Here is a 14,618-nt window from a genome sequence, read left to right as displayed (position 1 = left end):
TGGTCCCCCAGTCCTGGGTCCAACCCTCCTGTACCTCATTACCTGGCTCCCACGATGAGCTGGTTTCTGGAGGGATCCAGAGCGAGCTGGGAGAAATCTCGGGCTCCAGGGTAGGTGAAGTTAGAGACCCATGGCTTCAGATCTGGGGGAGGGAGAGGCAGCCATTCGGTTACTGTTGGACCAGGGGCTCCCGGCTGCACCAGCATCGGATCCAAGAACAGAAGGGCTGGAGTCAGGGCAAAGGCAGGGTGAAGCGAGGCAGGGGCACATGAGAGACCTGGGTTCCACCTGCCCACCTCTGTGAGCAGTCAGCGGGGAACAGGGAATGGAGGTCCTGTAAGTGCTCCTGCTTTGCTCCCTTGCTCAGGGAGGGGCTCCAGCTGCCCCTGAGCTGCCCAGGGAAACCCATAATCATTCTTGACTCCCTAAGACCCTCACCAGCCACACCAAACACACCTGCAAATTCTGTCTGTTCCCTGAAATCCACCCATCTTGCCCTCTGCACCCCATCCCCCAGCCAAGCTGCCATCATCTCTTGCCTGGAGTGATACCAACAGCATTCTAACTGGCATGGCTTCCACTCCTCCTTTCCCATAAGGCAACCAAGTGATTTTTTTTTTTTTTTTGTCTTTTTAGGGCCGCCCCCACAGCACTTGGAGGTTCCCAGGCTAGGGGTCGAATCGGAGCTGTAGCCTCCGGCCTCCACCACAGCCACCACAATGCCAGATCTGAGCCTCATCTGCCACCTACACCACAGCTCACGGCAATGCCGGATCCTTAACCCACTGAGCGAGGCCAGGGATGGAACCCGCAACTTTATGGTTTCTAGTCGGATTTGTTTCTGCTGCGCCACTACGGGAACTCCCCCAAGTGATCTTTCTAAAATGCAAACGTGGTGATGTCACTCTCCAGCTTAGAACCCTTTCATAGCTCTCACTTTCCCCCAGGAAAAACCCCAACTCCTGTAAAGGACTTCTGGTTCTGGCCCCACAGTCCTCCCAAGTAGAATGCCTGGTACTTTAGATACCTAGAGATCCACTGAACGTATGATGCTTCGGCTTATGCAGTCCCCCTGAAACCCTCTACTCCAGCCACACTCAACCAAACATGGAGCACGTCTCCAGATCGGTCCCACAGGAGCCCGCAAACCTTAGCCCTTCTATTCTTCCTCCATGGAACAGTTCCTGTTTGCCCCCGTCTCCACCCCACCTCCTCCAAGAAGCCTTCCCTGATTCTCCCATGCAAGGTGAAGGGCTCCCATAGATCTCTACTTGACTGCCCCTCAAAGCCCCCAACTCACTGGGTGTGTAATCAGGCAGTGTGCCCTGGGGAACAGGGAAAATCTGCCCTCTGGGATCTCTAGCCTCTGTCCAGCACCTGGAAGTATGTGAATGAATGTATGAATGAGCTTCGACTTCCCTGTTGCAAGAAGAATCAAGTTTTCAGACCAGACTCACAGAGGTGGAAGAAATGGAGGATGGATGGACAGGGGCCATCTCTGTCTCCAAGAAGGACCTTCCCAGCCAAGGCCAAAGTCTTTCATGGGGGCTGGGTGGGCAGAGAGATGACCTTGCAGTCCTCTGGACAGATGGGGCAGTGATCTGGGAAGGGTACGCCTGGGGAACGCTGTCCAGCTGACTTTCCCTCTCTCCCTCCAACTGGAGATTGAGTTCCCCATCATGGCTCATAGACTCTTAGGAGCTCTCCCTTGGCTCCTTCTTCAAGGATGCGAGGGAGCTGACCAGGAACGAGAGCTGTGGGGAAGGGGAATGTTCATGCTGATAGGGTAAAAAGGAGGAGGAAATGTGAGCAGGTCCTGTGTTTTCTCCAGCGCATTAGCAACTGGCTCCCAGAAGGCCCAGAGGAGTGAGTGAGTGTGTGTGAGTGTGTGTGTGTGTGCATGCGTGATCCAAGGGAAATAAATCATTGCTCATTATCCCTCCACTACAGAGTAAAAGCAGCCCTTCATTTCTGCACGACAGGCAAGCACTTAATCGCTCCCTGGAGAACTGAAGGTTTTGCAAGTTGGATATTTTTCAGAAAACTGTGATATGCATGATTTAAAAAAAAAAAGAAGAAATTCTGCAGCAAAATGAAACAAACCCTTTGTGTCTGCCTTTGCCTTTAGCAGGTGACTACAGGTTGGCAGGAATTGTGACGAAGTTGCAATGGCATTTGGGCGATCTCAGGATAAGGAGTGGATCTGGAGTCGGGTAGGCTGGGTTTTTAGCTGACCTCAAGGCCACTCTTAGAAATCCTGATAGGATATCATACTACCTTAGAGACTAAGCCCAAGGTTCTCCCTCCTCCAGGAAGGCTTCCTGGATTATAACCTCTCCATCTCCACCCTGATGTTACATTACTTTGTTTCACATTCTCTCTGCCCTTCCTGGTCCATTCACATGGTATGTTTTTGACACTCTGAATGTGCTCATCTGTTTCCTTGGGAGAGGCACTGTGAGGGGCTTGCCTGTCCCCAGCACACTGGGTGCCTGCCCATAGTAGCAACCAGGTCACACTTTAATCCTTTCTTCCCTGGAGTTCCCGTTGTGGCTCAGCAGAAATGAACTCAACTAGTATCCATGAGGATGCGGGTTCAATCCCTGGCCTCGCTCAGTGGATTAAGGAGCTGGCATTTTCGCGAGCTGCTGTGCACGTTGCAGATGTGGTTCAGATCTGGCACTGCTGCAGCATGGGCCAGGAGCTGTAGCTCCTATTTGACCCCTAGCCTGCGAACTTCCATATGCCGAGGGTGCACCCTGAAAAGCAAAAAAAAAAAAAATCCCTTCTTCCCTTCTGATAGGGGTGCTCCAGATGTGGGCAGCTGAACAGAGGCAGAGGTGGCATGACTGGTCCGCAGCAAACCAGGAGAAACTCCATGTGAAGATGGCTCAGCTCAGTCTTCACTCGGAGGGAGAGGAAGAAGAAACAGGGCAGGAGCCAGGATGACAGTGGCGGGTGGGAGTGGGGGAGAGGGGTGGCCCCTTCCAGTTTCTGTCCCTCTCCCTTACCCCGAAGTGACTGACAAGGGCAAGGGGGAAGGGGTGAGGGGGGAGAGGCAGCGGGCTCAGCGCGGTGATCCTGGGGGAGCCGTCTTGGGAAGGGAGCCAGCTTCCTCTTATTAAACAGGCAGAGGACCAGAGGGAAGTCTGTTGTTAAAACACCGAGCACGTCCTGAGCTCCGTGTGCAGTGAAGGCTTTGGACGGCGACTTTAAGAGAAAAATGACATTCTCCATGACGCGCCTGTGATTTTAATTATCGCCAATTCAATTACCCACTTTGTGGATTAACCACTGCCAGTGTTAACTCCATTCTGGCTTCTTCCTGCCACCTAGAAAGGCTGAGCTGTGCCAAAAGAATATCGCACAGGCCAGACAGAAACACAGGTGGATGCCCTTAAAAGGAACCCAGAGGAAAAAAAGTAACCTTACAAAACACAAAAACGTCTGTCAGATTCTGTAACTGGCAGCTCCTCTGGGGTACTTAGGGGTTATTCACAGATCAGCCCAGTGTCAAGGGAGAGGGAAACTCACAGCCCCAGGATTGGTTGCCTGCTGATCGGTCAGAAGTAAAGTATAACGTCCGAGGGGCTCTGGAAGCTGGAGGTTGGGGCTGGGCTGGAATATGGCAACTTCTCTGGAACACGCAACCACCCAGACCATAGTCACCCAACATGAGTGGAGTCCCTAGAACTAAAGGATGTGGGGAGACAAGAGGACCAGCCCTGGTCCACGACCCGCTGCTCCGAAGAACCAAAGGGAGTGACATTTAAGCAACAACAAGGGACATGGAGTACACTCAAAGGGAACTCTCCTTGGCCTGCAGCATCTGTGCCTAGAGTCATATTGGGTCAAGGGCCCAAGAAAAATTTGGCGAATAAAGAGAAAAACTCAAAGCTGTAAGAAAGGGGTAAGGGATGAGTTTGGGGGAGGCCAGGAGGTCTGACAGGGAGAAGCAGAGATGACACTACTCTCCAGGCTATCAGTCTAGGTTGAGGAGCCATCTCCGCTTGCTCAGGGCTCAGGGGATCCCTGAGTTACTCGAAGTTAATGCCTGTGTCACTCTGAGCCTCACTCCTTCCTGCCAGAAGAGGGTGGGGTGGGAAGACAGTTTCATTCAAGTGCTTTACACCTAAAGATCAGAATGGTGTTGAGGAAGCCAGGCTCCTAAGAAACACATCTTCCACCTCTCCAGCCTCCTCCCATCACCGCCCAGTCTGCTCCAGTACAGACCAGCCTGGCTGGGAGACAGGGATTCCCCTGTTCTCCTTCCCTGATTCTGCCCCAGAATCAGCCAGGCCAGCAGTGCCCCAGCAAAGCCCCTAAGAGGAAATCATTCCAGAGGAGCTGCCACAGGCGGCCCCGCGTGCAGAGGACACCCTCAGAATCCCGCTCCTTGGTCCTTCGCTTCAGTGACAGCCAGCAGCACTCAGGGAGCCATCAGAAGTCTGAGGGTGTGCGTGCGTTTTGTAGGCTTAAGGACACTGCTAATTTACTTTAATCCACTTAAGCCTTCAAAGCCTTGGATCCCAGCTCAAACAAGACAGCAGGGAGAAGACAGCTAGAAACCTCCTCCTTGAGCCAGGAGCCAGCCCCCAGCTGGGAATCCCGCCCACCTGAAATGCCCCCAGCCTCCGCACCTCACTGCCCCCAACTCTATCCATCCTACCTCCCCAACCCCCCACATCCCATGCCTGCCTCGGTCTCATGGATTCATTTTTATGCATTGGTTTCCATGCAGCTGGCCATGTGGAATTGCAGGGGACAGGCTGCCAGGGCACCTGGTCCCTCTACCGCGGGGCGAGGGAGAGCCCTGCACAGTGTCAGGAGGCTGACACTGAGGCCAGCTCTGACAAGTCCCTCTGACTGTCCACAGCCCAGCCCTCCCATCTGTAAATGGAGGTGACAGTCCTCGCCCTGTCTGGCTGGCAGGGTTATCGTGAAGAGGAAATAGGACAGGTGATTATTGGACTTAATAATCTGGGGTCTCTGAGCCCACATCTGCAGGTCCCAGTGTGAGCTGCCAGGTAGGTGATGAACCCACAATCACAACTGATGTGATCCTAATACCCCCCAGTGACCCCAAAACTGCCTAGCAGGTTGCAGGGGAACATGTACAGTGCTCTGGTATTTGTGTTTTGTTTTGTTTTGAGATTATCGTCAAATGCATATACTAATTTTAGAAACTCTTATCGAGAGCTTATGGATGCCTCAGAGTATGTGCAGCAATTCACAAACCCCCGTTTGGGAAAGACTTTATAGGACACTCTCACGGCCTCCCCTGACAGACGAGTGATTAGTCATCAATAACCCCTTTCCCTGGGGGTTCCCAGGGCCCCAAAGACGGGGCATCCCTGCAGCCGTCTTAGAGCACAAGGAAGCTTTCCAGATCCACAAGGAGATCTCCAGACACCCTCTAATAAGTAGTCATCTTCATTCTTCCCCAGGGCAGCCAAGAAAGTGAGCTTGTGCTTCCAGAAGAACTAGAGCTGAGATGACCAACCAACCCTTGGCCACTCCACCCAGGGCGTCCACGACCTTGCTCTCCAGCGAAGGAATTCCAGAGATAAGGCCCTTCCCTCCCCCAGGGAAACACAGATGATGAGCCGGAATAAATCATCGGAGACTAAACTCAGATCCCTCCAGCCCATGGCTGCCCATCCTTCTTACATCTATGCCCAGAGGAAGTCTCCCCACCCTACTGGGAATGACTTCCAGCAGCCAGAGGGACCCTGCAGAGCTTCCACTAAGTCCTTCACTGCCAAAAAGGATGGAGAAGGAAGTGGCTCTCACCTGCAAAGGCCACGATGGGGTGTTCCCTCAGGGAGCACAGCTGCTGCTCACTGCTGGGTTCAAGGGCGACATCCTGGGAGCCGGCGAGGTGCACCACCAGCAGTGTGAGGCTGGGCGGCAGCAGGGTGACAGCCAGGGGTCCCAGGAACACCATGGTGGTCCCCACTGCGGTCCTGGCTCCCGGAGGCCGGCTGGGGGAAGACCTGCAATGCAGACACTCACTCTCAGCACACGTTCTCTTGGCAGGGCCCACCTCTCCCGATTTCCTCCATGGTTGTCAGTGGCCCTGGGGATTTGTTTGTTTAAATAAGTTTATATTTTATTTATGATACTTAAGAGTTTGCTCTGCTTCTGTAATGTAAAGTTATAGATCATAACTTGAAAGCTAATTTCCCTTGGAATGGTATTCTGGACAAAACTGACAAATTATAGAGCTTTTTCTATTATGATCCCAAATTGTTTAAAATTTGTTTTAATGATAAAGGTGGTATCTTAAGAACTTTAATAAATGGAGTTAGGACAAGTGGGTAGCCATTTGTAAAAAGATAAATTTCGCTCCATAACTCACGCCAACTAGGAAAAATTCCACCAGGTGAAAGATTTAAATGTTAAGGGTAAAACCATAAAAATACTAGAAGAAAATGTGGGCAGAATTCTTTATAACCTAGGAGTGGAAAATCATGACTCAAAATCCAGAAGCTATTCAAGAAAAGATTGACACACTTAACTACATAAAACCATAGGCTTCTGCATGCTCCCCCTCTCCCCCCAAACGAACATCAAGCAAAATCAAAAGGCAAATGACAAACAAGGAAAAAGATCTGTAGTTCATGTCAGAGATGAGCGGCTAATATTCCTAACATGCAAAGCATTTCTGAGGACCAAGAGGGAAAAGATCACAATCCAGTAGAAAAATGGCAAAGAATATAAATACAAACAGGGCTTAAAAATATGCATGACACTGGGATTCCCTGGTGGTGCAGCCGGTTAAAGATCCAGGGTTGTCACTGCTGTGGCTCAGGTCGCTGCTGTGGCATGGGTTTGATCCCTGGCCTGGGAACTTCCGCCTGCCAGGGGCATGGCTCCCCGAAATGTATGCCTGACACTATTCTCACTCATAATGACAGCAACACAAATGTAAACTTGGATTGAGATGCCCCTGTTTTACCTATCTGTTTAGCATAAATCTAAGGGAGCTGACAGCTCTTGGGGAGGCTTTGGGGAAGGGAACACTCTCATATGGGGCTGCCGGGGGTGCAAAATGGTACAAGCCCGTGGAGAGGGATCTGGCAACAACTGGCAAAACAGCCAAGGCATTTACCCTTTGACCTAACTCTGGAAGTCTAAAGCACTGCTGCATTTAAGTGTGGTCCCCGTGCCAGTGTCGACCTACAGGCTGGGACAACTCTGGTGAGATAAATGAAGAATCTGGAGAGTGTTTCTATTTTTTAATTGTTATTATTATTATTATTTTTTTTTGTCTTTTGTCTTTTTAGGGCTGCCCTTGTGGCATATGGAGGTTCCCAGGCTAGGGGTCTAATCAGAGCTGTAACCGCCGGCCTACACCACAGCCATAGCAACACGGGATCTGAGCCGTACCTGCAACCTACACCACAGCTCACGGCAACATTGGATCTTTAACCCACTGAGCAAGGCCAGGGATTGAACCCGCAACCTCATGGTTCCTAGTTGGATTTGTTTCCGCTGCGCCAAGACGGGAACTCCCCTGGAGAGTGTTTTTAAAAAACCTTTATAGCAACTTGACAGGGTAATTTTTAATGTGTATTGGATCTAATAACAAAATATATGGACTTGTATTTTGCCAAGGTTTTTTTTTTTTTAATTCATGTCTCAAAGAATTCACTTTTATTGAATTTTACATAACTATCCATCTGCAACAGATTGTAAATTGAAACATAAAACCTGCTCCTTCACCAGTTAGTTAAGAAACAAAAATCGGCTACAGGGACACCTGCCCACATGCAAAGTGACTTATGCACAAGATTCTCTTTTGTGGCAGTTTTTTAAATAACAAAAGACAGGAAACAACCAAATATCCGGCAACTGGAGATGGCTCAAATAAGCCTTGTATGTCTTCATAATGGAATACGATGCAGCTCCAGAAAAGAATGGGGATTTTCTCTGGATTTTACCTTGGAGAAATCTCTAGGTTTCCCAAGTGAAAAAAGCAAGGTATAAAACAGTGTAACAGTGTACTATCTTTGGTGTAAAAAAGAGGGTAGAAATAACAACATATATTTATATTTGCTTGTATTAGCATTGTCATACAGTGGAAAAGCAAGCCAAAATGCATTTTTAAAAAAATGGTTACCTAAAAGTAGCAAAATGGTGACCAGGCTTCTCAATATACACCTTTTAATATTATTTTCAAATTTGAGTATTAAATATGTTTAACAATACCTATTCAATAAATTTTTAAAATCTTTTCAAAATTACTCTTGGTTCCCTAAAACTTCTGACGTGAAGCTGCCCAAAGGTCCTCTGGAGCCTGACTCAGACCCTCTGAATCCGTTCCCACCTCTCTTCTTTCCTGGCTCATCCAATGTGCCACCAAGCCCTGCTCACCCCACATCCCTTACAGGTCCCTGACCTCCTTGGTGTCACTTTCATTATGTGTGAAGTGAAAAGCTGAACTAGATCAGGGACTCCCCAGCAGGGTAGGAAGTAAGGATCATTTCCTCTGGGGCAGAGTCCTGGGGCCAGCCGTGAGTGACCCTTAAGATGATTCCGATGAGCCTCCCCAAAGCCACAGGTCCCTGGGGTTCCCTCAGGCTCTGAGACCCTTTTTGTTCCTAATCCCTCCTCTCTCTTCCCTCCCTATTGCCACTACCTTCCTCTGGGTCAGGAAACCCACAGCAGGATGATTTTCTTCCTGCCACGTGTCCTCACCTGCGCGTGGAAGGGGTTAATACCTGTCCCTGCAGTGCTGCAGGGCTTCCAGGAAATGGCCAGGACCACAGTCTATGCACCCAGCAGAGTCCCTGCTCTTCCCCTGCCCCATTCTGTACCCCACGGGCATTAGTCTCCAGAGTATCTCTCTCTCTCTTTTTTTTTTTTTTTTGGCCATACCTGAGGCATACAGAAGTTCCCAGGCCAGGGATGGACCCTGTGCCATAGCAGTGACCGGAGCCACAGCAGTGACAAGGCCAGATCCTTAAACCACTGAGCCCTAAGGAACTCACCAGAGCATCTCTTTAATCTCCATTCTCTGTCACAATTCTCCGCCCCTCTCCAGGAGAGCTTGGCCACCTGCTGAGCAAAGACCTTCTGGGAGGGTGGTTTGGCCCAAACTTACTCCCTGGAGTGATTTCTCACCCAGTCACTCACAGGAACTTATTTCTCAGTTGCTAAGCTGGATCCTTCCTACTGCAAGGGGCTTGGTGCTGCTGTCTGCTGTCCTTTCCTGTCCCATATGACCATCCCCTCCTGCCTTTTTTTTTTTAGGGCCTCACCCATGGCATGTGGAGGTTCCCAGGCTGGGAACTCCAAACTGGAGCTGCAGCTGCCCACCCATGCCACAGCCACAGCAATGTGGGATCCTTAACCCACTGAGCAAGGCCAGGGATCAAACCCAAGCCTTCGTGGATCCTAGTCAGGTTCTTTACTGCTGAGCCACTATGGGAACTCCCTCGTGCCTTTTTTTTCTGGCCATACCTGCAGCATGTGGAAGTTCCTGAGCCAGGCATCCTCACCACGGCAGGGACCTGAGCTGCTGCAGCGACAAAACCCCAGATCCTTAATCCCGCTGCATCACCAGAGAACTCCCATCTCCGGTCCTTGACACTGATTCTCGGCCTCCAGAGAGTGAGGAACCAAAGGACAGAGCCAACTCTCTGGAGCCAGTCCACCTGCATTCAAATCCCAGCCTTCTCCTCAGCAGCTGTGCAACTCCAGGAAAAGCACTTAACCTCTCCCTGCCTTCATTTCCCCAAACTGGGAGTGAGAACCATAATACTCCTTCTGCAGTGGTAAGAGATAAGGAAGTTACAGCTGGCCGTATCTGCAGGATCAACATCTAATCAGCTATGGATTGAAAATATTGGTGGGGGGAGGGAATTCCAGAAACCTCACCAAAGCAAAACTGGAATTGGCTGTGCTCCCAGCAACTATTTACATAGCATGCACATTGTATCTACAACTATTTACATATCATTCACAATGTATGGGGTAGTATAAGTAACCTAGAGGTGATTTAAAGTATATGGGAGGAGGTACACAGGCTATATGCAAATACTACTCTAGTTTATATAAGGTTCTTGAGCATCTGAGGATTTTGGTGTGTGTCGGGGGGGGGGTGCGCGTGGGGGTGTCCAGGAACCAGTCCGTGGCAGATACTGAGGGAGGACTGTACTACCTTTGAAAGGTCTAGAATAGTGCCCGGCAGAGAGTGCGCCTCAATCAGCAAGAACTAGTCTGTGAAAGAAGAGGAGGGGGAGGACTGGGGCATCTCCTTGTGCCCTTTGACACTTGGGCCAGACGCTTTCTATTTATTCCTCCTCTCTCTCTGCTCCCCCCTGCTCTGGGCCTGGAGAGCATCAGAGGAAAGCCAATGTGGTGGTGGTGGGGCACTAGCAGACGATGAGGAGAGGGAGGGAGGAGAGGAGGCAGCAGAGTGGACATCCACGTCCATCCACAGAAGCCCTAAGCACTGGTCCCACAGTTTCTCTGCCACCAACAACAATCATGCCCTCCTTCCTTCCTTCAGGCCCAGGGTGCACAGCCCCCCTGGCTGGCAGCCACAGGCCACAGCACAGCAAGCCCTCCCCTGTGGGTCCCCAAGCCCCTCCCCACACCCTTATAAACAGTCCTTTTATTAAACTGCCCCACATTTCCCAATTTGCCTGTGCCATCTGTTTCCTGTGGGGACCATGACAGATATTAACACCTAATTGGTGACGTTCAAGGCATATGCAAATATCATCCTTTTAGACCTTAGCTGGGGCTTTCCCTCCAGTGGCCCCTGCAGACAGCTAAACTGCCCTCCCCCCATTATTCCAGCCCTGCCCGGACCTATGCTTCTTTCCCAGGCCTCCCTGCCACCCCCAGAGTCCCCAGGGCTGGTCCTCTGTGTGGCCAGATCCTGAGCTCCCAGGGCCTGAATTAGGAGCATATCTGAGGCCCCTTCCTCTCCTCCAGACCCCAGGCTTTAAAGTAGCTCATTTCTGCAGCAGGAGTTCCACTCACATTATGGTTTTTGTATAAATATGCCTTCCAAGTCCCTCCTGAATCAATAATTGCTGGATTAAGATCACTTGGTCCACCTGGGCCCCAGCACAGCACGTCTGCCGTCGGAGGAGAAGGGCAGGGGACACAGCACAGGAATGAGGGCAGGACGTGGATCCAGATCTCCTCTACTCAGGTGAGGGAGAACAGGAGGAGAGAGCCGGAGCAGCAGCCAGACATGTACAGGGCACGCAGACCAGAGTCGCCCAGAGTCAGGCAGATGGACTGCTGATTAGGGAGGAGGCAGAAGAGCCTTTGTTCAGACGATCAGTCCAATCCTGAGGATGCAGGGTGGCCGAGGTGCTGCCTTCAGGAATCCCACAGGGGCTTTGCCCATCACCTTCAAGGACCTCCTCTGCCCTCAACCAGGAACTCAGGAGACCCTAAGAGTGGACACTCACCTCCCTCCCAGAGTTGCTGCCAACAACTAATGAGGTACTTTGTCTAAATGCTTAGATCAGCATCTGCTGCAAAGTAGGCATTGTTATAAGGCTGGTTATTATTATTATTATTATTACTAATCAACATACTCCTAATTTGTTTTTTTGTTTTTGTTTTTTTTTTTTGTTTTTTGTCTTTTTGCCATTTCTTGGGCCACTGCTGTGGCATATGGAGGTTCCCAGGCTAGGGGTCTAATCGGAGCTGTAGCCACTGGCTACGCCAGAGTCACAGCAACTCGGGATCCGAGCCTCATCTGCAACCTATACCACAGCTCACGGCAACGCCGGATCCTTAACCTGCTGAGCAAGGCCAGGGATCGAACCCGCAACCTCATGGTTCCTAGTCGGATTCGTTAACCACTGAGCCATGATGGGAACTCCACACACTCCTAATTTGTTACACCCTTGTTTTTCAGATCTTGGGTACCATTAACCAAACACCATTCCTCTCCCACACCGTTTTGGTTTCCCATACGTACAACCAAGTATGCTTAAGACAAATAGAAATTTTTAGGTTCTATTATGTTTGTCTAACAAACATACTAAAATAAGCCAGAATTTCTCCACTGGCCATGCATAGCCATCCCACCTTCCCGAGGCTTTTCGAGTACCATTGAAAGTCCTGAACTGGGGAGGCTGCCAGACTAGGGTGCGGATCTTCGTTTCATCACCTGTGAAATAAGGCTAATATGTCCTTGCTTTGGATAGTATGCTTGTAATGCTCCCCGAACTAAGTCTGGCACAGAGTAGGTCCTTCGTGAAATCCATTTGTATGAATGGATTCATATACGTAAAACACTCAACTAGTTCCCTAAATATCTTCCCAGGTTCCCAGGTTCATTCATTCATTTGTTAATATAAAACGTCCCTGAATATTTGCTGAATACCTACTATGTGCAGGTTCCTATAGAGACAAAGAAAGTGAGGGGGCGGCTGAGCCTCAGGACATAAGTATGGTCCCTGCCTTCAAGGAGCTTACGGTTCACTAGAGCAGAGGAGACCTTCTCCCAAGGAACAAGCTCTCACTAGGCAGAGGCAGTGACCCTGGGCCTGGGGTCTGGGTGGTACCAGGGCACAGAAACCTGTGCTTTGCCACTGACTCCAAGCGGCTCATCACTGGCACTGGGGCTGGGTGCTCTCGGGGTGGGGGCAGGGAGAGCAGCACCAGCGACTCCTGCTATTTTGGGAAACCCTCAGTAGCAAGGAAAGCATTTTCTCAAAACATGGCCAGAGCTTATACTGCCTTCTCTCCGCTGCTGCCCAATTCCCTATGGTCTGATATGGGGTCACTGTAATGGTGCCTGCAGGCCTGTGAATGCATGTGTGTGAGTGTATGTGAGTGAGTGAACGTGTGTGTGTGTGAGAGAGAGAGAGAACACACACCCACGCGGGTTGCCCCTTGAGGACTCCTCGCCTTCTATGGGACTTCGGAGGGGCTCATTTTCCCAGCTCCGATAGTGGGAGGCGGATTAGCTGCAACCCTGGGAGGAGATGAAATTGCTGACTGAGAGTGAAAGAAGGGCAGAGGGCCAGGCCTGGGGCTATCAGAAGGCCCACAGTCCTAGAGGGACCCTTGCTCCTCTCTGGGTTCAACAATGAAAGGGACAAGGGTGGAGAGTGTGTGTGTGAGAGAGAGAGCTGAACCCCCACAAGCCAACACTGGCCTCCCAGCATGTTCCCTGCCCAACTGTGCCCTCCCTGCTTGCCAGAGCCTATAGCTCAGATCTGCCTTCAGCAGAAGGAGCTAAAAGACTGCACTGAAGACTGACTTGTCCAGGAGTTCTCAACATGGCACAGTGGAAACGAATCTGAGGAGGAACCATGAGGTTTCAGGTTCAATCCCTGGTCTCGATCAGTGGGTTAAGGGTCCAGTGTTGCTGTGAGCTATGGTGTAGACTGCAGACGCAGCTCAGATCTGGCGTTGCTGTGGCTGTGGTGTAGGCTGGCAGCTATAGCTCGGATTTGACCCCTAGCCTGGGAACCTCCATAGGCCACAGATGTGGCCCTAAAAAGCAAAAAAAAAAAAGACTGAATCATCCATCACTCCATTCAGTATGAGGGTGAACAAAGGGGTCTCAGCCCTCCTACAGGTTACAGACCCACAGAAGAGACGGAAGCATGAAGAGAAGATGAGCAGGAAGCAGATCACAGGGGAGGGGAAGGGGGTTGGAAGAGAGGTACCAGGTGCCCTGGGAAAGGGAAGTGAGAGGATGCTAGTGGGATGGAGGTTGAGGTCCTCATGTAGAAGGCAGAGCTCAAATAGGGCCTTGAGGAAAGAAGAGCTTACCCAGCCATCAGGATGAAGAGTATTCCAGACTGTGGGAATGGTAAGGGCATAGGCAGAGACTTGGCCCTGGTCCATCCTCACATAATCCAGTGAGGCTGGAGAAGTGGGTAGTGGGAGATGAGTCTGGAAAGGGAGAGAGAGGCCAAATCATGAGACATTAGTGCCAACCTGAAGTCTCAGGAGGATCCTTTGGGGCAGCGGAAGGTGTGGTTGGATCTGTGCTTTGGGAAGTTAGGTGGCAGCAGGCGGCAGGAGGGATAGGTCAGAGCAGGCCCCCCCTGTCTGCAGGATGACTCTGAGAATTGGAATTGGGTGCTTCTTCCTACCAGGGAACCCAGCCCACCCCCGGAGCCTGGTTGGATCTCAGCCCCCACCAGCACCACCTATGAAGGACACACCAGCCCACCTGCAGGGGGCGGCCCTGGAGAGAAGCCTGGAGGACCAGGTTGCAGGGCAGGGATAGGGGTGGGGGTCAGTGTAATCAAAGAGCTGAACCAAGGCGTCAGTGGAGACCCCTCAAATGACCGCTGCAAAGGTGTAGTCTCCAGGACAGGCCAGGTTCTCTTTTTTCTTTTTTTCTTTTTTTTTTTAGGACCACAGCTGCAGCATATGGAAGTTCCCAGGCTAGGGGTTGAATCAGAGCTACAGCTGCAGGCCTACACCACCAGATCCAAGCCGCATCTGTGACCCATGCTGCAGTTTGCAGCAACGCGGGATCCTTAACACAGTGAGCGAGGCCAGAGATCCAACCGCTTCTCCATGGACACTATGTCCGGTTCTTAACCTGCTGAGCCATAATGGGAACGCCTCTCTTATCTTTTGATTTTTTTCTTTTCAAAAAAAAGTTGTAATCA

At 50.8% G+C, this 14,618-nt stretch overlaps 1 protein-coding gene across 7 annotated transcripts in view; it reads right to left on the bottom strand.

Annotated features, from left to right (window-relative positions):
* Positions 1-14,618, bottom strand: part of SEMA5B (semaphorin 5B) — a 142,981-nt gene that overhangs the window by 39,184 nt on the left and 89,179 nt on the right. For 6 of the 7 annotated variants that reach the window (XM_021070255.1, XM_021070252.1, XM_021070256.1 and 3 more), the window contains exons 2-3: positions 5,794-5,996; positions 43-142 (exon numbers count right to left, since the gene is read on the bottom strand). In XM_021070255.1, coding sequence (XP_020925914.1) covers positions 43-142; positions 5,794-5,947 — 254 coding nt within the window. In that variant the 5' untranslated portion in view covers positions 5,948-5,996. Of the gene's footprint in view, positions 1-34; positions 143-5,793; positions 5,997-14,618 lie in introns of those variants that run through there. The other variant, XM_021070258.1, reaches the window with a different exon arrangement.

This window comes from Sus scrofa, chromosome 13 (genome assembly GCF_000003025.6).
Source record: "Sus scrofa isolate TJ Tabasco breed Duroc chromosome 13, Sscrofa11.1, whole genome shotgun sequence".
In the NCBI taxonomy this organism is placed as follows: Eukaryota; Metazoa; Chordata; class Mammalia; order Artiodactyla; family Suidae; genus Sus; species Sus scrofa.
The sequence above is the reverse complement of the archived record's forward strand: the minus strand, read 5'-3'. Positions and strand labels throughout refer to the sequence as shown.